The sequence below is a fragment of the Suillus paluster genome, assembly GCF_016628075.1.
Source record: "Suillus paluster strain FC165 chromosome Unknown EDB91scaffold_1, whole genome shotgun sequence".
In the NCBI taxonomy this organism is placed as follows: Eukaryota; Fungi; Basidiomycota; class Agaricomycetes; order Boletales; family Suillaceae; genus Suillus; species Suillus paluster.
Window position 1 is genome coordinate 1025273 of NW_024537561.1, and position 22844 is coordinate 1048116.

General features: G+C 46.6%; 8 protein-coding genes across 8 annotated transcripts; 2 read left to right on the top strand and 6 right to left on the bottom strand.

Moving 5' to 3' along the window:
• Positions 1-16: 16 nt before the first annotated feature.
• Positions 17-3797, bottom strand: EDB91DRAFT_1093440 (Utp21 specific WD40 associated putative domain-containing protein). Its single transcript, XM_041316816.1, has 15 exons — positions 3418-3797; positions 3255-3355; positions 3084-3204; positions 2898-3033; positions 2620-2849; positions 2389-2567; positions 2151-2337; positions 1862-2097; positions 1562-1813; positions 1312-1506; positions 1072-1259; positions 919-1022; positions 725-870; positions 467-674; positions 17-409 (listed from the first exon to the last, which is right to left on the bottom strand). The coding sequence occupies exons 1-15, from the start codon at positions 3704-3706 to the stop codon at positions 87-89; spliced, it is 2895 nt and encodes a 964-aa protein (XP_041184410.1). The 5' UTR covers positions 3707-3797; the 3' UTR covers positions 17-86.
• Positions 3798-3959: 162 nt separating this feature from the next.
• On the top strand, positions 3960-5425 carry EDB91DRAFT_1233379 (P-loop containing nucleoside triphosphate hydrolase protein; the record flags this gene model as incomplete). The annotated part of the gene is made up of 10 exons (XM_041321092.1): positions 3960-4007; positions 4063-4194; positions 4297-4457; positions 4505-4595; positions 4624-4685; positions 4780-4913; positions 4935-5021; positions 5077-5133; positions 5161-5223; positions 5292-5425. The coding sequence occupies 10 exons, from the start codon at positions 3960-3962 to the stop codon at positions 5423-5425; spliced, it is 969 nt and encodes a 322-aa protein (XP_041184411.1).
• Positions 5426-5789: 364 nt separating this feature from the next.
• On the top strand, positions 5790-6465 carry EDB91DRAFT_25546 (uncharacterized protein). Its single transcript, XM_041326612.1, has 3 exons — positions 5790-6188; positions 6261-6395; positions 6447-6465. Exons 1-2 carry the CDS (start codon positions 5911-5913, stop codon positions 6277-6279), a joined length of 297 nt encoding a protein of 98 aa, XP_041184412.1. The 5' UTR covers positions 5790-5910; the 3' UTR covers positions 6280-6395; positions 6447-6465.
• Positions 6466-6760: 295 nt separating this feature from the next.
• EDB91DRAFT_1192591 (MFS general substrate transporter) lies at positions 6761-10001 on the bottom strand. Its single transcript, XM_041320553.1, has 20 exons — positions 9685-10001; positions 9561-9634; positions 9448-9509; positions 9339-9379; positions 9156-9289; positions 9056-9103; positions 8976-9000; positions 8895-8923; positions 8827-8844; positions 8590-8759; positions 8426-8541; positions 8316-8378; positions 8252-8256; positions 8178-8200; positions 8093-8126; positions 7887-8042; positions 7775-7832; positions 7646-7722; positions 7450-7597; positions 6761-7400 (listed from the first exon to the last, which is right to left on the bottom strand). The coding sequence occupies exons 1-20, from the start codon at positions 9844-9846 to the stop codon at positions 7071-7073; spliced, it is 1773 nt and encodes a 590-aa protein (XP_041184413.1). The 5' UTR covers positions 9847-10001; the 3' UTR covers positions 6761-7070.
• A 586-nt stretch (positions 10002-10587) lies between these two features.
• Positions 10588-11157, bottom strand: EDB91DRAFT_1261356 (uncharacterized protein; the record flags this gene model as incomplete). Its single annotated transcript, XM_041324413.1, has 1 exon — positions 10588-11157. The coding sequence occupies one exon, from the start codon at positions 11155-11157 to the stop codon at positions 10720-10722; it is 438 nt and encodes a 145-aa protein (XP_041184414.1). The 3' UTR covers positions 10588-10719.
• A 4041-nt stretch (positions 11158-15198) lies between these two features.
• On the bottom strand, positions 15199-16070 carry EDB91DRAFT_1041884 (uncharacterized protein; the record flags this gene model as incomplete). The annotated part of the gene is made up of 2 exons (XM_041312961.1): positions 15199-15566; positions 15632-16070. 2 exons carry the CDS (start codon positions 16068-16070, stop codon positions 15199-15201), a joined length of 807 nt encoding a protein of 268 aa, XP_041184415.1.
• A 24-nt stretch (positions 16071-16094) lies between these two features.
• EDB91DRAFT_1233380 (uncharacterized protein) lies at positions 16095-17609 on the bottom strand (the record flags this gene model as incomplete). Its single annotated transcript, XM_041321093.1, has 4 exons — positions 16095-16415; positions 16509-16604; positions 16707-17381; positions 17430-17609. 4 exons carry the CDS (start codon positions 17607-17609, stop codon positions 16095-16097), a joined length of 1272 nt encoding a protein of 423 aa, XP_041184416.1.
• A 1112-nt stretch (positions 17610-18721) lies between these two features.
• On the bottom strand, positions 18722-22569 carry EDB91DRAFT_1241633 (uncharacterized protein; the record flags this gene model as incomplete). Its single annotated transcript, XM_041322096.1, has 6 exons — positions 18722-19907; positions 20516-20614; positions 20660-20915; positions 20988-21308; positions 21362-21725; positions 22375-22569. The coding sequence occupies 6 exons, from the start codon at positions 22567-22569 to the stop codon at positions 18722-18724; spliced, it is 2421 nt and encodes an 806-aa protein (XP_041184417.1).
• Positions 22570-22844: the final 275 nt, after the last annotated feature.

Here is a 22844-nt window from a genome sequence, read left to right on the forward strand (position 1 = left end):
CATTTACGTAACGATGTTTCATTGATTGTGGTGCCACTGCCTGCCTGCCTTGTGTATTTCGTGTACTTGTGGTCATTGTACCTTGTCTATTGTGTAGACCGAACAAAACCAAGTGTGCCGAGTGATGAAGCTAGTAAATCCAACACCCGCCCACTCTCTTTCTTCTGTACTTTTAGCAGCTCCTCCATCTCAGCTCGCAGCTCCTCACTTTCGATAATCACGTCTGCATGCATTCGCAGGACGACATTTTGTAGTGTTTGCACAGCTTCAAAGTCAAGATGAGACTGCAGGCGTCGCTTGATGGCGCGAAGAAACTGTTGGAGGCTGTCGAACGAAACTAACGAGCGCAACTCTACATCAATTGCCGCCGGCGAAAGGCTCTTGATGTAGTCGAACAATGTGTCAGTCGCTGAAAGAAGCCCTTCGTGATCAGCATGAACAAGTCGCGAGCGGAAAATAATCATACAATCCCCATTTTTCTCTAGCTCGGCCAGCAACTTTTGCAACGTGCTTCGTGAGCTCGCAGCGTGTTTGTCCAGTCTGCGGGTGTGTGTATCCTGCTTTTCTTGCTTCTTCTCCTCGATCGCAAAACGGTGCTCGACGCCCGGCAACGTAGGCAAGAAAAACGGTGCATGCTCGGGTTTCTTCGGCGGCTCTTTGGGTTTATTCCGTTGCTACAAAACAATCAACTCTAGCGTAAAACAACAAACGGATGAGTGCGGACCTGAATGACCTCCAGATTTAGCAGTGTTTGCCAACGTGCGCGAGGAAGCAGCGTTAATGTCACAAGGTCTCCATCTAATTGAGATGGCGTCGAGAAGACGTCTGGGGGTGTATCCTCAACTCCTAGGGCTTCCAAAGCTTGCAGCGCTGGGTGTCAGTCAGTGATTGTGCATGTTACGTGAATAGTGAACCTACCTTCGTCTTCCTCGGACCCTTGCATCGAAGGAAGCGCAACTTCAGCAATACTATCTTCTGAAATTGCACGGAACGCAACCTCCGCATATTGGGACCGATTTGCCCTATCAAGAGTTATGAACCAAGATAAGGAGTTGGTACGTGGCATCTCACCAAAGGAAGATGCCGACGCTGTCGACATGGGCAGTAGCTAAAAAGTCATTTGCTGGCGAGAACGCAATGCTCGTCGCGACACTAGGCGTGCGAAATGCATTAATCAGCTGACCGGTAGGTATATCAAACGTCCGTATCACAGAGTCCAACGATGCGGCCACTATCCAGCGCGAATCTGACGAAAACGCCTGTTGCTGCTTTAGCATAGCTCCGAAATTCAACGCAAAGTCTGAAACCCACAATGTCCAGTATTCGACCGTGGTCGCCGCACGATAGTTCTCTGACGATTCTGCGAGTCTCAATATCAATGATTCGAATGACCATATCGTGACAGACGACCGCAAGCAATCCAGAGTCTCGCTGCAACATTATTGAACTAGCTGAAGTTGGTAAAATCATTATTTGGTCCAAAGTGCATGTGTGAAAGTCGAAGAACTGTTACGATCAACCATCGTGAGTTGGGAGCGGCGAAAGTAACATGAACGCTCACATTAGCAGTGCCATCTGATGTAGTGGCAATGACGACCCGGTTCAGAGCATCTGAAGCCAGGCCAGTAATGGCACGCTCACTGGCTTTCTGTTTCGTCGTCGACGAAGATTCAAGGCGGTCGATTACAGCCTGAGGGCAAGGTCCAACCTTGAACGATTTTCGTTTTAATCCGGACTGCATGTTCCACATGTGTATCTCCCCAGTTGAAGAGCCCGCAAGACCGAAGTTTCCACAAGCGGTAACACAAACACACTGGACAACAGGATGAGAGTACATAAGGAAAGAAGGAAGTCGATGTACCTTTACAGTACCTAAGGGTGACTTCCTTTTGGAACTTTCAGCGGAGTTGAACGTGTGCTTTCCAAGACGCTTGTTCAGCACTGTCCAAGACCGCACACACATTTCGTCAGTATGTGCAGTCAAAACGTCATCCCAGTCCTTGGATCGCGTCGACGAATAAGAAATGGAAGTTATGGGAGGGAATTTTAATGAAGCAAGAGGTTTTGATAGAGTTGTGGCTTTCCGCGCTAGAGACCCTGGGCGGATTCAGGTTAGCAATCGATAACACTATTCTGCACCGAATATCCACCTTGCGACATTTCGTATGACCTTGAGTCTCGAACAACAGAAATACACCGTAGGGTACGGTCTGCCGACGCAGATAGTAGTTGTTTACCATCTTCACCATAAAACCGAATGAGATGTGGGGGTGCATGATGGCCGGATCTGAATTTCAGAAGTCTAGGAACAGCGGTGGGGGATTCGTACAACCATTGCTATTTGACGACTATCAGTGAAAAAATGACATTGCTTGTTCTCACAATTACCTTGACACTGTTATCCTCACCTGAGCTGATGAGGACAGGCTGTCCAGGGACCCACTCAAGTGCACTGACAGCACCATCATGTGCACCCCGGATGAGATGCAGAAGTCGACCTCCAGAGTCCAGGTCCCAGAGAGCTATATGTCCGGATGACGACGCAGATGCAAGAATTGGGTGACCATCTAGTATACAGCGCAATCAGAATTGAGTTCGCTCATGTCTGCAGCGACATACCACTTCGGAAAGATAAAGCTTTAATTCCCCCATTGTCCATGTACAATCTCATGAGCCGCTCGTCAGCACGAATGTCGTACACAGATATTTCTCCTGACATAAAACCAACGCCAACGACGTCAATAGCAGGGGACTGCGTTAACGCTGTGATGGGACTCGACGATGTACTCATATGTGGCTGAGACGGTAAGGTGCGCAATTGAGAATGAGAAAACTTGTGTATGCAAGTCCTGTAATGGCGTTGAATTCAAGTAATGGATTGCAGATATTCAACGCACTGTGTACGGATGTTCCAAAGTTGCATATCGCCCTCGTTGCTCGCAACTAGAACTTTGTTCAGATATGTGGCAGGATGGAGAATTGATGCGGCGGTAAACCCGATATCAAACTGAATTGTTGCGAAGAGGGCTCGTTCTGGAGTAGTTATTGAACGAAAAGTAGAGATAATCGAGCGTAAAGCGCACCATTGGTCGATACCTCCCATATTAGCATCCGCCCACCATCTTCTGTCAATGCAAGCAACTGAGAACCAAATAGAAGAACAAATGCTAAGGGGGTCCGGAGTGGATTCGACACGCGTGCAACCTGTAACTAAGTTAGCAACAAGAGTACGCGAGATAGTTGAAAGCTCTTACCTCCTTGCCTCGGAGATATTTGATTACATGCATACCCGATGCTGCCCAAACAGCGTCTCCATCCATAACTAGGCATGAGATGGGATCTTGAACTTCCGGACCTGTGGACCATTACACAAGAAAATTAGAAATGCCTTCGACTTCAGACATATCAATAACTCACCCACAAATAACAAGCCCATCTTACATCCCTCCCATAACGCCCATGATCTGCCGAGACAAGTTAAAATGTGTATCCGGGGCCCCTCAGTTGCATCCTTGTGAGAACGGGTTTGCATATAAAATGGTATATGGTTTGTGATCAGCCCGAGAGCGCGGAAGGGTGCAAACAATTGAGGCACTCTGGGCGGGTGAGTGGAACTCGTCGCACATTTGCGTTTTGTGCTGCTGCGAATCTTTTTGCGGGGGCGAGTTTCTACCATCTCTACATCTTCGACGTCGTGTGAGGCCATAGACACGCGCTGATCACCTGAGCTAGGATGAGGAAATGGATACAGGCCGACGATCGTGAACGGGAGTGAACGATCGCAAAAATGTATCTCTACACGAAAAATCATTTCACGTGACCTATGAGTAACTTTGATATGACGGACTGCATCGTACTGCGTCAGTGGCAACCTTGCTTTCGACTTGCAAATGCTAGTACGCCTAGTGTATTTCTGCGTTGTGGACTGTTTCTCCATAACATCCATCCAGTGAGCTAACATGGATATGTCGCCGTTCGTCGCGTGTCAAGTTCCTGCACTGATGTTGGTCATTGCCCACTTCCCACTAACCTTGCTCCTCATCGAAAATCTTCGCATATCAGCGTGCTTCGATTGCCACCATCGTAGCCACTAACATCGCCAAGACTTCATCGATGGCTGATGGCATTATCTACGTGGTCTTAAGGCATATACTTAATCCGAAGGTCGGCATGGATGCCCTGCAGATCACACTGGTCAGCCAACGCCAACCTGCGGACTGGCCGTTCCGGCTGTACAGGCAGCGGGTATGTCTTCATTTTCACCGCACGATATCAATTATCCTAAATGTTCCATAGATTCTGCTACCGTTGTATGCAGAGAGGGCCTATCGCAATGAAATGTTCCCGAACACCATCCCAGAAATTCAATTCCTAAAGTTTCTCGGCGTCAAGAATCTTCTCGAGTTCAACTTCATGGACCCTCAAACAAATATTATAAATTCGATGTACCAACTTGGGTCTTGGGCGAGCTGGATAACCTTGGCGATTTGACGCCTGTGGGTAGGAAAATGTCTGAGTTCCCAATGGAACCCTCCGTAGCCAAGATGCTCATTGTGTCCGCGGAGATGAGGTGCTCAGCAGAGATGTTGACCGTTGTGTCTATTGCCAAGCCTCTTCTAAAAGGAGAGGATGGAAGAGGCCAATGTGGCACGGGAAAAGTTCAACGTACCATGGAAGAACCACGGGTGAAGTTCTTCATCTTGTCACTGCGCACAGACTTCGACGTCGTCAGGTATTGTACTGTGGCTGCTCAATTATGTTATATTGACCTTTTTGCAGAAAAGACATTGCTGCTGGCTATTTCCACCAATATGCACGTGTGAAAGGCATTGGACAGTATGTGGAAATACGCACTGGTCTGCCGACGCATCTGCATCCTACGAGTGCACTGATGGTGGTCTTGGATGTACGTGGTTGATTTCTCTTTTTCTGAGTTTCGCTGACGACGACGACGATACCCCCACGTACGTTGTTTATCACGAGTTGGTACAAGGACCCCGCGATTGATGCCATGTGGCTAGGTATGAAAATTTGTCTTGCACATTCATTCTGGCGTAAACTAATGTATGGTTGTAGCTGCCAGTGGGTTTGGTTCGGTGTTCCACTCGGTCAAATTCAAGACCTTCGATGATCGTGGAATGAGGCGACAAGCCGATTGAGAATTCTCAAGAAAAGCTGAATTGGGATCTCAGATTGCGAAGCAAAAGGAAATAATAATAATACGTAATTATAACCGATGATCTCACTAAACGGCCTTTCCCTTGACGGCCATCGCAGGAATGCACAGCAAGAGGCAGAGAAAGCTCTCGCGGTCAAAGTGTTGAGTGGAAGCAGCTCGAAGATCATTGTGCCTGGAACGCCGAGACATCCCGGCATTGCGGGCAGTCGCGCTGGTCAAACAACTAGGAGACGGGTGGGGATATGATGGATGTACGCATCCGTAGATTGCTTGCATGTTTATGGGAGCTAAATGTGTGTACAATCGTTGTGGAGGACAAGAACAGACACTTAAGGTTCGTCAGATGCCATAATCTCGAATCTGCCAAATGTCCAACACAACATCGAGTCGGACGTCACTGAGTCTCAAGTGTTACCAGTTGGCAGCAGTGCTCTCAACCTGCGCCTGACTCACTCATCGTCGCTAGACACCGTGGTTCGTGCAACCGAATGAAGAACACGTGACACGTACGCAAATCAGCTCCAGTGCCATTTCAGAACGCAGAGAAACCCGATGCGGATACTAACCGGATCTCATCCATACAGTCCAAATGGGATTCTGGGCACACAAAGTTGACGATATGCGCAAGACTGCATGAGAGATTACTTGTGTACAGAACAATCCTATATGTCTATTGCCTCTTCCTTCGTCATGTACCCGTTACCGTCAACATTGATTGAGGGATCGTCCAAATGCTCTTCATGCTCCTCTCTATTGTTGCCTCCATCGCCTTTCTCTCGAGTGACCTTTGGAGACCTTTCAGTAACATCCTGCAGGATGTGCTTCAAGTACCCGAGGATCTTCCGCAGCTCACTCTGCTGCGCGACGATAGAATTCCTGCTCACCCTCACCATCCCAGTGTGAGTCATGGTGATAAAGATCCAAGTGTATCCGTCAGAAGCGACACCATAGGTGTTTTGGGCGCGCAGAACCACTGGAATCTCCAGGTGCGTGGTGGGAAGGAAGTTAGGTGAGCCGTATGTCCTCTCGTCTCTATCACTTCAGGTTGATCCGGGCTCACTGGTTACCCTCGCACCATCAGCAACCCTGTTTATTACTAAATTTCTGACTAGTATATCTGCAAACCGTCATCCTTATTGATGATTCCACAGATCAAGATGCTGCAAGAACGCTCCAAGTGTCAGATGATGAGCTTTCTGACCGCTACAAAATTCGGGTGAGTCTCGTTTATGGTTGCTCTTGCATGTTTTCACTCGTGACTCTTCAGGACATCGTTGACGCTACTCCCCGTCCCATGCTCGTGCAACACCCCTACAGCACACGCGTACACGATTCCCAGCTCGACCGTCATGCAGCACTAGGACTCAGAAATCACGTTTCAGGTGTCGACGCAGCGGCTTATAACCACCCCCGTACGTGATTACTCATGATGATAGTCTACACGTCTATTCTGGTATTCAGACAAATGATAAGTCTCAACGAGATGCTTGTGAGGTTCACGAGATGCCTGAGGACGCTGAAAACACCAACCGAGGTCATATATATATAAGTATATTCAGATAATTAACAAGTCTCAATGAGATGCTTGCAAGCCTTATGAGGACGCCTGAGAACACTGAGAAAACCCATTAGAAGCTTTAAAGCTGTAATGTAATACAACTGTTCTAAGACAGCATCATCTTACGAAGGACATCTCATACACGACGCGCAGGTGAGAGAAATACGTATGCTATGTAGCTTTCCAGATCTAATACAAGCTACACAATTTACCAAGTTCACTGGGTCATTGTCAAGCGCCAACTCATTGAGGTCTATCGACCGAGATGCAATCAGGTATCACCTATCCCTCCACCTGCATGCCTAAGACACAGGGGTATCATCCTGTCTAACTCTATGCTTCCGTCTTCTGGTTGCTAGAATCTTCAGCCAAGTCTCTTCGTGTGTATTCAGTAGCGTCATCACAGGAGGCTGGTCTCTTTTCGTTGTCCAAAGGCTCAAATTCCGTGGCTCGTGAGCCTTCTTCAACTGTCGCATGCTCGGCACCCTTCCCAACGTCGTCTACCTTCTTCTCGCTGTCGCGGATGACTGTGCGCTTGAGCGTATAGCCACGAATAAAGAGAACCAGAAAGAGACCGAAAGCAGCTAGCAGCGTGTTGACCAACCAAACTGTGCTGATAGACTGCGTGTAAGCACGCATGACCTCATTACGCACTGTTGGGTCCTGGTGGGACAGGTAAGCAAGCCAACCGAGATTATATAACCATTCTTACAGAAATGGAAGAAATCTGCCTGACGCTATCATTCAAAGCCGCAGCAGACGTGTCGATGGTGAGGCCTTGGATACCCCGTATTTTCTGCTGGAGGACACTGGAAATGATAGCCTCCCCGATCGTAATACCCACCGTGCCCCCAAGAGATCTGAAGATTGATCAGTACCTATGAGATATAAATCGTGAAGTCACTCACCGAAGGAAAACAAAAGCACCTGTACTGGTAGCCATATCCTTAATGGGCATGGCTGCCTGTATGCCAATAATCGGGGTCTATCACAGAGCAATGATGAACGCGCATCGTTAGGATGTGGTAAAAACTCACCTCGAACAAGCAACCGAGTCCGAGGGCACAAATAAGGGGGTAGATCTCCTGCTCCGCACTAAATAAAAAAGCTCTAGCGATCAGTTGACTTCGACACTGATTATACACATACATAGCGGTCGCGTTTTCCAGCGTGATCATGAGGCCCGAACCAACAGTCATGACAGTGCATCCAAACCACATGATAGGGCGGTAGGACCCTGTGTGAGCCACAACAATTCCAGAAATCGCCGCCACAAGCGCACTGGTCAATGAATAAGGAAGCATTCTGCGTACATTAGCGAAATTGGAACAACAATACACGGACTCAATGCTCACTTGATGCCAGAACTTGTTGCTGATGCGCCAAGAACTGTTGTCGAGCTCAGCCGACTGCAGACTCGAAGGCAATAAGACACTTTACCTTGGTAGTACATTGGAAGGTAGCTAAGGAGCCACATGAGTATGTCTAGTACAATCTGTCTCTAAAGTACTCACTAAGAATCTGGAGCAGTCGTATGAATGATCACTACGACCCAAGACAGATTTGCATTTGTGGCGTACCTGAAACGAATACCACAGCATGCAAGAACGTAGAAACTAATATCAAGCCGGTTGTACGTGTCTGAAAACCCATGAGAGACAATATGAACAGCTTTCCAAACGACACACCTTGAAAAGACGAGGAGGAATAATGGGTGACCGCTTTGTGAAAATCTCATTGATACCACCAATGATGAGCAACGTGCCTCCCACAGCAAGGAGGGCAATGGTTTCGGCGCTTTGCCCTGAACACCAGTAAGCTTTCTTTCTTTAGAGCAGAAGAATGACATTACATGTCGTTTCGCTCGAGTTGAAACCTACAAGCAGACAAACGACACCTATGATGATCAAAAAAAGCCCAACGAAATCAAATTCCTGGATATGGTCGCGGAATGGCCTTCCTTGGTGGGGAATTAAGTTCAAGAAAAAGAATAAAAGTACCCCAGCTACGCCGCCAGTCGGTCTGTCCACGAGTCATATCAGTAAGAAGCTTCTGATCTCAGCGAAACCTTTGAAACAGATAAACACACAAATTAATCCAGAAGCACCTGATATGCGTCAGTTGGACCATCGACCAACAACGGAATCTGAAACTCACCACCTCCAAGATATATGATCGGTGAAAGCCTAGAGGTTAATCATCAATTCTCAGATCCCTGTAGAAGATGGGAGACCTTACGCCGCCGAGTAACGGTCCGACAACACTGAGAAAATAAATAAGGTTTTGGAGCTTGACGAGGGCGTTTTATTTAATCTTACTTTGCTATGCTATAAGTGGCACCAATGAAGCCACCATACTTGCCTCGACTGGAAAATAAACAAGGTCAATAATGGACCAGCGTTGATAACACACACTCACTCTTGCAATGAAACAATGTCGGAAATAGTGATCTGTACGAGCTGTGTGATGCCCCCACCGCCAATTCCTTGAATTGCACGACAAACAATCAACCATGTCATATTCTGAGCTGCACCACACAGCGCTGAGCCAATCTGAGATACGAGGTCAAAGCCGAATGAGACCCGCGTGCTAGTAACGTACTAAAAATATGAGGATGCATCCATATAGCATGGGTTTACGGCCTGCAGATCCCATTCATTAATTTCAGAGTAACGGTGTAAGTACATGAGCATTCTCAAATGGCACTCGCCTATAATGTTAGACAGCTTGCCATATACCGGGCCCAAAGAAGCGGACGCCAACATGTAAGCACTGAATGGAAGATATTGAAGCGTATAACTCCCCAAGCAACAATACACATACCTTCCCACCCAACTATAGTTCTTACCCCCTCCAAGTTCAGCTACGATTGTCGGTAAAGCGGTGGCTACAATAGTCTCGTGGTGTGTCGGTCAGACTTTTGCGAATAGAATAATAGATTGCGCACTTGATCTGAAGCTGCCAAAAACGTACAGCACATCAAGCCAAAGAACACAATGCCTATGCGATTTTTGGGGACGACATGCTCTTCATCCTTTTTCCATGATGCGCCTGGCTTTCCTTTGGCCTCCTTGACTGCTGGAGATGGCGGCTCCGCCATCGCTGTCATTTTGTGAGTCTCGTTTACCCGGGCAGCCAGTCAAAACAGACTGACAGCGTCAACAGAGAACAGGCACAAAGGAAGTGGGTCATGCCCCAGGATGAATCATTATGTAGACTCGTGACCAGTCCTGTTAAACCTATGAGGCAAGCCGTCGACTTGCTTCATATGTTTAACAGCACTGGTCACGAGTCTAGGACGAATATGTGTAATACGTAAAGGGCGGAGGTGTGGTCGAATTCTGCCGAGTTGCCAGTAGTAGATGGCGTGACCGGCAACGATCTGGCAAAAACCAGTTTCAACCTGCCATGCAGTCTCGGGACAGAAAACACAACAACAAACGCTTCTTGATCCCACACTAATTGGCACCTTGACTAGGACCCTGAAAAATCCACGTCAACACAGCGCCCAATGGCGTCAAAGTTGGACCTACTTTTACCCAGAAACCTCGAGTCTATCTGGAAAATCTGTCCCCTGATACTAAACTTAAACAAATGGCACCCGGTAAACTACGTAGCATGAGCTTTGGCTCCAAATCGCCTGTTTCCCAGAACCCCTCCCCCACAATGCCAGGAGGACCCTCTACAAAAAGAATAACGAGATCTACAAATATAACACTAACCTCACTAGAAATTGAAGCACAAACCAGCACTGTAACAGATGCTGCCAGTGCACACCTATACCTCAAAAAAAAGAGCCTCTGCCATGTGACTGAACTGTACACTACAGTCGACTCCCTCCTAACGCATACCTCTCGGGATAGCCCCGGAGGTATGGCTTATTAGGGAGTATGGAGTATTCAAGAGAGCCATATTTCACCGCTCTGAGGACACAAAATTTATGCTTGCTGACATTAGTATTGCTCTAGTAGGTACTATGAAGCTATTTACAAGAAAAATAATCAGTCAACACTGTGTCTTTCATGCCCTGCATTTCAACTGCAAGAGTCTGCTGTCCAAACGACCCTAACATCACCTTGAGCTTGTGGGCAAATGGTTCATTGAAGGTCCCAAGGTATTTCCTCAGTGTTAGGGCTGCCTGTAGCGCTTTGTGATGTGTCGGGCCTGGTGCAGCCATGTCAATGTCCACATCATCATTGTTGTCATTGCCTCCAGCAGCCTTCTCCTGCAACTTCTTCGCATCCATCACAGACTCAAATATATCCTCATCTGTTGCATTGAAAATGTTGGTGGTCTCGACTGCCAGATTCAGAAGTCCTGCAATATCCATCTGATTTGAAGATTGAAGAGCGCCAGTCGCCTCAAGATCATCCAAGGCATTTTTAACAAGAGTCTTGGCATGTGCAGTGGGGTTGTTCATGGCATCTGTCAGATGGACAAGGGACGAGATTGGAATGATGGGTTGAGTGGGTGATAATGTTGACTCTAAGTCAGGTAAAATGCCAGTGTTTCACCAACAGTTTTGGATTGTTGTAGTGTCAATTTCGTTCCATGCATCTTGGGCGAGTCTCATTGCCTCGAGTTGGTCAATGTCATAGATTTTGGAGGGAGTGATGCCAGCTTCAAGTTCATAGTGGTCAACTGCATGACAGATGAACTTGGCGCAGTAATGTGCCTTAAAACAGCGAATGATTCCCTGGTCATTAGGCTGTACATGCGCAGTGAGGTTTGGCTTGAAATTTTCGACTTGAATGTTGGTGAGGGTATCAGGAACAATGTGCCCCAAAAAATTGTCCTGTAAAAGAAGAATCTTCCTCCTCTCATTTTGCATCTTCTGATCCAAATCCAACAGTCATTCTTGATAGAGCGAGGCTGTCATCCATGCCTTGGCATTGTTCCGATAGTAAAAGCCAAGCTGTGAGCCTGTCTTGTTCTTGAATGGAAGAGGTTTTTGTGCTTTTCTGATGATTAGTGGAGGCAGTTTCTGTGAGCCATCTGCATTCGTTGTGAACAAATAGGTCAACCAGACTTTTTTTCCTTTGTGTCATATACCTGATCTGACCACTCCGACGATATTAATATCCGCTCCACCCGACCTCACACTTTCCCCGCTATCCAACCACCTCCGCTCTGTCTACCCTCTGCTCAACCCATTCAGCTCCTGCATCGGCTCCTACAGTTCCACTCGACCGCCTAGTCGGTTACCTTCCACATTGTTTCCACTCTACTGTAAACTCCTTCCCCATTTAGGTATATACTTTCCCCATTTGCACATAACACTTACTTCCCAGATCACCAGTACTTTCTATAACCACTCGACTAACTGATCCGACGTGTACATATTGATATCCACCCTGACTTATGTTTTTCACCTGTGTATACTTACAAATTATGCTCGGTACATAGCCTCATACCAAGGACTACTAGTCACTGCCTCCTACATAGAAGTATATAAAAACATATCCTGTACATAGCTACTCCCCAGTCTTAATATTACTGGTCTTCCTGCTGTCTCTACTAGTGGGAATTCTCCATAGGACTTTGCTCCCCCTCCAGACACAAGTTTACCTTGTCATCACCTCTGACCTTCCACTCCGACTTAGAGCCATGCTCTAAGTATTCACTCTTACCTCTCTGACCCCATCAATCAATCCCCTTCAAGTTACTCCCCTCCATCCCAATAAACTTCCTCTGCCTCCCTTGCTCTGCTCCTAGTTGGATTACTGCTAGTAGCACTTACCTCCTGACCCACAAAGCAGACCAAAGTGGTCTGCCCATCCTATCATTGGACATTGTCGGACCCACTCTAAATTTGGGGCATGTACTTGGCTAAGGGCGCAGTGCAAGAGCTGAAGCCAAGCCCCAACCCCTCCGCTTCTCCATCCCAGCACGGTCTTTAACACTTTGATGCCAGACTGCTGCTTGTCTAAAAGACCACAATCAGGAGGCATGCTGGTCAAATTTGTTAGGGACTTCATTACTGTTCAAAGAGGAGATAACTTACGCATAGAATAATGGAGATCCATCTGTGTTGAAGATGTCACATGGCTGATATCCATGCTTTTTGATAAGCTCTCACACACGCTGTCGTTCCTTAACAACAGTCTTGGAGGCCACTGAAGCAGCTTCACCATGACATTTAATTTCCTTTAACCCAGTTCTCGTCTTGTACCGAGTCAACCACCCCTCACTAAGGTTTAATCGCTCATCCTCTGGCACACCAACCAAGTCTGCAAATTTTGTCCATTTTTGGCAGAGAACCATGCCAGTGAGAAGAATTCTGTCAGCCATTGCCTTTGAGACCCACAGGTCCAATATTTCGGTAACCTCAGGGTGCTGAGTCTGACAGATCTGTTTTGCTGAATGAGCCGAACCTGTGCTGATCTCGTATTCCTTGCGCCATTTTTCTTCATTCTTACACCAGGCAGATATTCTTGGCTGTTTAAGTTGAAGGTTTGGATAAATCACGTTGAAATGCTTTGCTGTTTTGCTCTGATTTTCTCCATTAGCATGGTGCCAGTCAAGGATCTTAATCCTCTGCTCCAATGTAGCATTTTCTTTTTTCATAAATGCTGGTTTCTGCGTGACTTTTCACTGGTTGTCACTGCCAGATGTTTTCACCGGTACTTCGGGACCTGCAAATAGACTCAGTATAAACCATTTAATTTAGGAATGCCATATGCTTGCGCTTCAAGTTCTTTGCAGGAGCATGACTCTTCTCACCACCTCCAGCAAGGTTCTGTAGCTTCTCCACAACAGATCTGTCATGTGAGTTCAGCCTATCAAGCCCTCGCTCGTAGTTTGATGCATGGTCCAAAGCATCAACAACTTGTTCTTCATCCACCAGATTTCCTGCATTATCCAACCACTCCTGGTCACTGTCTGATATGGGCCGGCAGGTCTTTAATTCACCATCAAGCCTTGCCTTCCAGTCTTGTATCTGATGTTGAAGCTTTGCTAAGCCCTTTTTTAGGATTTCCACAGGACAAAGAAGTTGATGTTTCAGAGTTTCAGACCATTGTTGCTATCCTGAGATATGGATTACATGATAAATTTTCCTATTTTGGTGCTACATTGGCATCATCTGACCCAAGGTATGGGTTATGATTGTCAAAAATACCTATAGGTTATGCTCACAAAATCCCCGCAAACCAACTTGGGAAATCCAAAAATGTATGTCCTATGAGGGAGTATGGGTTATACCTGGTATGTGTTAGGAGGAAGTCAACTGTATAACTCACTTAATCTCAGTCCTTTTGCACATCACAAAAATTTCCAGTTCCACTTCTCTACCAGTACTAACAGCCACTAGATCAGTTGTATTCCTCCTCAAACAGCATGTAATAGATGAAACTGTTGAAGTTAGGATTGTCAGAAATGTTGGAGGAGATGTCAGAAGTAATATATGAGTAATGAGTTGTGAGTGCAACCAAGGGTATGAGAGGATGACACTTTGACGTTGGTCCAAACCTACCATATTGCAAAGTGTCAATCTCTATGCTAGCTTACTATAAAGATACAAGTAGTATTGTACAAGCATCTTAGTTCTTTCTAGAGACTGAGATGTGAGTATTGTTGATTGTTTTCTATTTTAAATTATGCTAATGAGCCAGTAGTTATATTGTTCTACTAGGTACAACACTCAAGTAACAAGTTTTTTCTAGAGACTTAGATTTATATTGTTTTACTAGACTGATTTCTCCAGTGTCTGCTTGCCTCTGATCACCACAGGTTATGAGCCATGCTGTGGCTATGGATACTATGCTCCCCAGCACCACTTCCTCTCTGTTCAATGTTCCCAAGCTTGCTGAAGACGGCATGAACTGGATCACCTATCATCAGTAAAACCCTAAGATAGGTGTCACTCTTATCCAGCATTGCTTACATCAGCACATTGAGAGCCTCACCATTGCTCAAATTATGGGTATATAGATCTGTTTCTGATGTAATTAGATCCTAGCAGTTATCTAATAGTAGTATAGCTTGAATTTCCAGGAAACAGAAATAAAAAATATTCAAAACTGGAGGAGATTTTTATTGTCCAAATTTTTTTGTTCTATTAAGTCAGAAAGTGGTTTACAAGGCCATGGGATGTAAGGAAATGATTTTCAAGTTTTTGGCACACCAACATTTGGCTGCTTATATAATACATCACATGGCATGTGCCTGGGCAGGACTGAGGAGGAGAAGGGAGCAAAAATCAGTAATATTACCCACATAAAGCATCTCTCAATGGGTGTAAAGTCTAAAGCTAATAAGGCTTGTCTCAGGAATATTCAGTCTGCACATCAGGAAAACATGATTTTACTATTTTTGGTTTTATTTGACTCTATGTACAAATGGTGCCACAATGTACACTAACGGGATATAATTGATTATAGATGTCATATAGAAGCATTTTTTACACTTAGTGTAGGTGAAAAGAACTAGTATAGTCACCAATAGCATGTAACTAGCACTGCTACCATAGGGTTTGATACACATACTTACTAGACCAATTGTTAAGCAAAAAAGTGGAGCATGCATCAAGTACACTATTAGATCTCCACTCCTCAGGCCATCCTACACCAGCTCCCAAGTGTGGTATAAGCTGACAAGACTGTTGTATAGTAGAGAGAGGGACAATATCACCAGGCAAGTGTCCAGTAGTGTCCAAAGGGAGAGGCTTGGTAACTGAGTACATATTGTGATGGGCACCAGGTGAACGGGACACAGTTAGCCACTCTACATATGCAAAATGGTGCTTTGGCCAGACTGCAGGAGCTTCATTATAAAGGCCGATTATTTCTGGAAGGCGGAATATAAGCCTCAGCCTACCAACTTTCATTCCTAAATACAATAAAGAAATGCCGAGCTTTAGAGCTATCAAGTATTAGAAACATATGGAGGCGCACCATGAAGTCCAGTAGACTCAGCCCCATCCTTGTGAGTGACCACCACCACATCAAACCTCCCTGGACTCTCTCCTCTACCTGGTTGTGCCCTGACTAAATCTATACCTTTCTGGCCATCTATGTCGTTCCCAAGAGTATCTAGTGAGAATTTAAAAGAATGCCAAATATCTAGCTTATCAAAAGGAAGAAAAGCATTGCCAACTTGAGTACAAGGTATAGAATCTCCTCTAGTAAGAAATTTATTAAGGAAAATGCACAAGTGATATGAAAAAGAGGGACAACCATGCTTGGTTTGGATGTTGGAAAGGGTCTGGGAGGGAGCAGCTGGTCTCTTGGCTGTCACTACCCCAATGTCCTGGTTTCTTCCATCCACAGCTTCTTTGACCTCCTCTTCCCTCTCCTCCTCTGATTGATAGTGAGAGATGTAGCTCTGGAACATGACTATTTTCTCCTGGCGACTCAGCTACTGAGTCATCTGAGGGAGCTCATTGCGGAAGTTGGATGCTCTCCATGCTTCCTTGGCATAGTCTATATGAAAATGTTCAAACATTTCAGTATTATAATTATCGGTAGTTCCAAAATTACATATGCACTCCTCATAGTGCAGCATCGAGTGAAACTTTGGTATGTTGAAGTGATTGCGTATTCCAAGATCCACCAGGATGTCCTTGTTTGCATGAAATTCGTCCAGGGCGTTGGTGAGATACTGGAGGGTAGAGTCATCATGTGTGGGATACTGGGCCACATAGATAAAGTCAAGTAGAGCTCTATAGCAGACTATCACCTGAAATGCACAGGAAAATTAGTGAATAGTGTCATCACCCCAATGTGTCATATAAGGTAGATGTAGGACTTGAGGAAGGCGAAGCTAACTTACCTGGAATGGAGCCTTGCCCATGATACATCCAAGAAGGATGCGTGCCATATCTTTCCTCTCCTTTCCTGAGACCTGTGATAGCTGAGACCAGCCATTCTTGAAGTGTCATACCCCGAAATAAGGTGAAAGTGATCTTATGCAATGGTCCAACTCTGTGGTTGTCATTAGACTGGTGCACCAGTGTTCCAGGTGCTTGACAACACCCTGGTACAGCTGATGAAGAATATCTGAGGTGATACCCATGTGGATATCACAATGAGGGAAGTCCTCCCAAAAAGGATGACGAACTCCTCCTGATATGTTGTCCACTTTGCATAGTTCTTGAAAGTTGCTGATAGAGGTCGCCTTCTCCCTAGCAATACGTATGAGCTTTGAAGTCCTGCATTGAGTCCTCCAGCCTGCTGCTTCTCTCCCACCCATCTCATCGTCATTTACTTGGCACTTTGGACATGTCCCATACTTGGTGCATGTTACCAGACACTGTTCTGGATAATCTGCGACATAGCAAGCCAAGATGGGGTACATTATCCGCACCTTGCCATCCCCCCCAGTCACCTCCATCCCTTTCTTTCCCGCCTCTATCAGTGGCTCCAGGACGATGCACATTGAGTCATGGAACAGTTGTTGAATTCTCGTTGACTTCTGCTTCTTAGTGAGCTGCTTGCCTACCATCTTGCTGATGGACAGATAGGCTATGAGTATGCAAGCTTGTTGCAATGGTTTGCGACGGATAGCTCGTGGGAGGTTCCCAAGAGTCAGATACACAGGATATGTAGTCTTGCCACCCGTAAACTGCGTGAGTTGAGTCTTATCTGTGGCTATGATCACAGGAGCAACACATGCTCCAGATGGTAGCCTGTCCTGAAGAGAAAGCTAAAGTAAGCATTTAGAATGTGTAGTGAACTCAATACTCCCCTGTACCGTGTTCCACCAGTCCCCAGTCCACATCTCATTATATATCCTCTCACTCTGAGATGCGTCACTAAATATCTTCTTTGGCCCATAGACCACATGTTCAGCATGTGCCGGATTACCCAATAATGTCTTGATAGCCTCCAGGGGATCACGGTGATGGACTATGTGCTTATCTTCCAGGGTCATTCTTGAACCATAGCTCTCGCTTCTTCCATGTAGCACGAGGAGGTACTTCATCAACAATCTTGTGTAAGCCACGTATGTTCTGGTATGACAGACCAAGCTTCTCAGTGACCTGTCATAGAAAGTCAGTAAGATGAACTCAATACCACAACTAACAGCACGCACTCCAGGTATGGCCATAAGTCTGTCAAAAGACTTGTGCCCTATGCCATCCCAAATTGCCCAGTAGGCCACCCTCCAGTCCAGCTCAGAAGCAAAAGGTGTGAACCTATTGACTGCAGCTGATGATCCCTCTCCGAGTCTGACATCCTCCATAGACACATTTCCTTCCTCATCAGTTCCAGAAAACTCCCTCCTCCACTTCTGGTGTACTGTTTCATCCATACGTATAACTCGTCCAGCCATGGGGTGGGGGACTTCAATTTGCAGGTCGATGTTTTCATCAAGATTGTGTCTGGGATGTTGTAGGTCAGGAGAATGGGATGGTATAGGAACAAGATTGAAGAGCCAATCTTGGAAATCCTGTATGACCTGTGTGGGATCAGCTGCATCAATCGTCTCATCCCCTTGGGCGAGAAGCGGTTCATCCCCTTCAGCAGGAAGTGGTTCACCCACTTCTCCCATCTCTACCTCATCATCCAGACCAAATTGTCCTGGAAGGGTCAATGCCCTCATTTTACCCTTCTTGTACCATTAACAGGACCTAGCAGTGGAAAGGTGAGCTGCAACTCCTTGTGAAGAGCCTAACCGTTTATGACAAGCAGGGCAGATTGATGGATTGTCATCTTGTCTATGAACACATTCAATGTTGAGATTCAGAGCATGGAGTGCAGAGCAGAACACAGTCATAGCCAAACCGATCAGGTGGAAGTGAATAAGAAATGGACGCGTCTTGTGAGTGCGCACCAGATCATTGATATTGCTAAAAATATATCATGTCCAAAGATGGAAATGCGTCGGGCGTCTTGTTCCAGGCCTTGTACCGACCCTTTGCTCACTGTTACAGACAACTGACAGACTAGCATACACATTGTTACAACAAAAACACATAAACAGTGTAATCTATGAATCGTCAACATATTGCTCCCAAAAAGCACAGCTCAAATTGACCTTAATCAAGACCTGCGACAATGTTTGTTCTCATTCTCAGTGTCGGACACTTGAGTGACTCCAGACCACCTAGACCCAGACCCAGAAGTATGACCCTCTGTCAATGTACTGCCAATGGAAGGGTCTGTGAAAACATGAGAAGTCCCAGACAGCCCTCCAGACCAATGTGCTGAGTGTGTAGACTGATGTGGTGACTGATGTGGTGACAGCACAGGCGCAGTAGGTGCTGCCCTGCCTCGCTGCGACCCACTCCTGGTGCCCATGCCCACGTGTCCACTGCGGCGCCTGCTAGAAGTGTGCATTTTGGATGAAGTAGGTGGTTGCATCTGAGGCCCTGGGACATTCATGTTGGGCATGTAAGGGATAAATAACAATGGCTCAGAAGTGGATGAAGAAGGTGCAGCCTGCAAAGGGTTTGATGATGGCGGTGGTAATTCCTGACGAGATCCTGAAAGGTATTCAGCCAGATAAACACTGACAGGATGGAACTGTCGGATCTTCAATGTCTGCACATTTACCAGCCGATTGATGGAGGCAGAATACCTCTCCCAAGCATCCAAGACCACCTCCTGGCTTGGTGCACCATCAACAGCAGCGGGTATGGTGGCTATCATCTCTCTTATCATGGCAATGAGCCGTGCATGGGTCAACTTTGTGCGCTTCTCCTCCACAGCCCGGCCATCATTGTCCGTCAGCCACAGCAGGTTGTACAACTTGATCCATCCATCGCAAAGTGTGCCAACCTTCCAATATGGTTGAAGCACTCCCATGAAATCCAAGGAATCCAGACATAGTTTGTCCATCTTCACAGTCTCTGTCGTAAGGTCGTAGGTACCCACTTTTGCCCATGCTGGGACTTTCCTTTGACGAATCCAAAACTCTTTGTCTTCCTCACGCTTGGGAAGAATGCGTGTTGTTCCAATCTGTGTAACACCCATGGAAGGAGGGAAGCACTTCTTATTGATAGGAGCACAGCCAAATTTCTTGGCAGTGAGCCTGTTTGCCTCCGACATAGACACTGCATTGTTGGGGATGGGTCTTTGCTTCTCGACAGGAGGAGGCCAATGTTGGATGTCATTGTATGGACCCTTGAAGTTCACCCCAATGAGCCATATAAGGTAGATGTAGGCCTCGAGGTCGTGTGTGACGCCAGGAGCCTCATTTTCCACGCTGGTGTCATATCCCGTACCTCTGGATCCAGAATTCCAGATCTACTTCATTGAAGTCCGGTCCTCCATCTTACTATTCCGCCCGGCACTCCGCCTTCATCTCCGCACTTACCCCTAACTCCTTTTAGATTAGCTATTGCTCCAGTTACCGGTTATGTCCTATTCCGCTATGCTTACTGATCCGTCCATTCTTACTTTATTTCCAACTTCACTGCTTTGATCCATTAAACTTAGTAATAGACTTTCCACATGCTTCATACATAGCCCTTACCTTTGCTGACTGATTTACTTACATGATACCTACAGTATATAAACCCCTGTAATACTCCAAGACTCCTTAGTTCGAATATCATCTTAGTTCTGCTCATTCCTGCAATCTCCGGACTTGAGTCTCATCTCTTGTCCACCTCCGAGTCTTAGGGGTTAAACCTTAGGACTACTTCTCTGGCTCTACCTTAGGGTAGTCTAACCTCTGTTCAGTTTCTACTCTGGACTTCCATAGTAGCCTTACTTCGTCCCCACATAAACCCTCCGGAGTTCCACCAAACTCCACCGACACTAAGTCCTCCAGAACTCCCCGGACTTCTGTCGGACTTCCCCTCTGTCCCCTGGAAATTAAAGGGCACATACTCGGGTAAGGGGCACAGCGCACGAGCTGAAGCCGAAGCCCTTTGAGTAACCTCTCCCTTGAGCACGACCTTAACAGCTGGTGCCAAAAGGGAATGTTCCCTGAGAAAGTGAGTTTATGAAGAAGAAATAGTGGGGTGAGGACACACAGTGGTAACAACTCCATTGGCAGTGCTCTTACTCTCCAACATGTCAAGTGCTAAGCCAAAATCACCAGCCACCCCAGGACGCCTAGGAAACCACTCTGGGTTGACCACCACCATTCTGAAGTGCGTTTTGCCATCTTGTTCTTTTATCCACTCAGGAACTGCAAACCACTCATCAATTTGAGGAATCCACATCCAAACATTGCTATCACTGGTGTCTCGGTGTATAATCCCACGCCTGTAAGCTTCAAGATGACCTGGAAAGATTGATCAGTGAGGCAGGTTCAGTGGCAAACATATATGCTTGCCTAGCAGTGCTCCTAGTATACAATGAAGAAGTTCCCAGCAACACAAGAACCAAGTGCATTTTACGGTGGGGGTGCGAAAAAAAGTGCGAAGGTGGACCAAGGGGTCAACCATGCCAGCCATTCCCCACAAGATAGATCCTGTGGTGTCTGGGAGCGATTCACCACTCTTGGGGTCGGTGAATATGACAGGATCCAAGGAGAACCGTTTGTCACGTATGGGAAGGTGCAGGGGATACTTGCTGCAGATATCAGCATCCCATCCGGGAGATGCGCTCCAGAGTGTGTACAATGATTTTGTGAGCTGGACTTCATGAGCAGTTTCCTCTATAGTGTCAGGGACATCTAATGACTCATTGAGATCAATATGTGATTGTAGGTCTATGCTCTGCACTCACCAATCTTCAATTTAGCCTTATCAACATGTTCACTATCCTCCAGCAACTGGTGAATTTTGGCATCTGAGTAAAGGTTTATATTCTGCCACACGTCTTTGCAAATCAGGTGCTCAACTTGGGGAATTGAATGTTGCGAACCGGGGGGCGCAGGGGGGATGTAAGAAATTCCCATGACCCTGGTAGATTGTCCAATGCCGGATTGGCTGTTGTAGATGACTGATACAATCATAGCGGCCAGTTCTTCTGCATCTGACTCAGCTGCCAGCCACCTCATTTCTATGCCGCTGTGGGTGAGGAAAATAGACTCTGTGTGGATCAGAAGTCTAATAAGGGTGCGAGGCTTATACTCGTCCCGAGGGGATTGCTACTGGGTAGCAAGTCCTCAAATAAGTGCGAGGAAACAAAGACTAGACTCTGTCTAGCGACCTGAAGGGTTCCGGTCCTTACTAGGACTGGGAACACAAAGATGTGGAGGGTTCCCAACGAGCGGAACTCAGCATGTGACGAGCAGAACTAATGCGCGATGAACGGAACTAACGGGGAACAAACAGAACAAACGGGGAACAAACAGAACTAATGGGGAACAAACAGAGGGAAAAGAAACTACAAGCCTGCAGGAGGATGATTGGGCAAAGTCAGACCAGGCTTGTGTCTGGTACTTGCTCCAAGTCGTCGGATCCGATGTCGGGCGTTTCGAGCGGAACTCACGAGGGCGGGAACGATGCAATGTGATCAGGAATAGATTCAGGAAGATATTTTAGACAGTGAGTGGAGTACTGGGAAGTACTCTGTAAGTAGAAGTGGAGTCGAGTCTATCAGAAGGTAAAAAACTAAGATCCCATCTATTGCCACCTATATAGGAAGGGGTTCTGAAGTGCGCTATGCTACAACCAGGTGAGGCTGTGAGATAAGGAATCGGTCCCGAGTAGCGGAAGGATCCATATAAGTACCATAACACATGGGAAATGAGATAGGAACATGTTAGTGACACTGGGAATGTAGCCAGTACTCACCAGTGAGGATGGAAGGACAAGGACAGGACGGAGGAGGACGTTCTGAAGGCTAAAAGGATATGATGTGTATAGTACGCGATTGTTCCGCTGGGTTCCACTGGGTTCTGCTTGGTTCCATGTAGTGGACGGCTTGGGGAAGATGCGGATGGGTAGTGGGATGGTAGCGGAATGCACGGGAAAATGGTGGGAAGGCATGGGAATTATATGGGATACGGGCCTACAGTGGGGACGTTCCCCACACCTGTGGGGGACTCAGATACTGACCGTCCCCAGTCAGCACTATAGTAATTGACGTACTTAGCAGGATTTCATCTAAAAGAGTCACATGACGTGGCTGTAACGGACCGAGTGGACGGAACGCGGCTGAGGAAGCATGATGATGATGATGTCGCGCGAGAAGTTAATGGAACGATAGAATGGAATGTGATCGAAGAAGCTCGATGGGAATGATGTTGTGTGAGAAGTTAATG

Excerpts from the sequence above, each read along its gene's own strand:
- EDB91DRAFT_1093440 (XM_041316816.1), bottom strand. The coding sequence starts at position 3,706 with ATGGCCTCACACGACGTCGAAGATGTAGAGATGGTAGAAACTCGCCCC. Across the intron at positions 2,568-2,619 it reads AGCTTTATCTTTCCGAAGTG|ATGGTCACCCAATTCTTGCA; the intron begins GTATGTCGCTGC and ends GCTGTATACTAG. Across the intron at positions 1,260-1,311 it reads ACGGTCGAATACTGGACATT|GCGTTTTCGTCAGATTCGCG; the intron begins GTGGGTTTCAGA and ends AAGCAGCAACAG.
- EDB91DRAFT_25546 (XM_041326612.1), top strand. The coding sequence starts at position 5,911 with ATGCTCTTCATGCTCCTCTCTATTGTTGCCTCCATCGCCTTTCTCTCG.
- EDB91DRAFT_1192591 (XM_041320553.1), bottom strand. The coding sequence starts at position 9,846 with ATGACAGCGATGGCGGAGCCGCCATCTCCAGCAGTCAAGGAGGCCAAA. Across the intron at positions 8,542-8,589 it reads CAACTCGAGCGAAACGACAT|GGCAAAGCGCCGAAACCATT; the intron begins GTAATGTCATTC and ends ACTGGTGTTCAG. Across the intron at positions 8,043-8,092 it reads GCAACAAGTTCTGGCATCAA|AATGCTTCCTTATTCATTGA; the intron begins GTGAGCATTGAG and ends TAATGTACGCAG.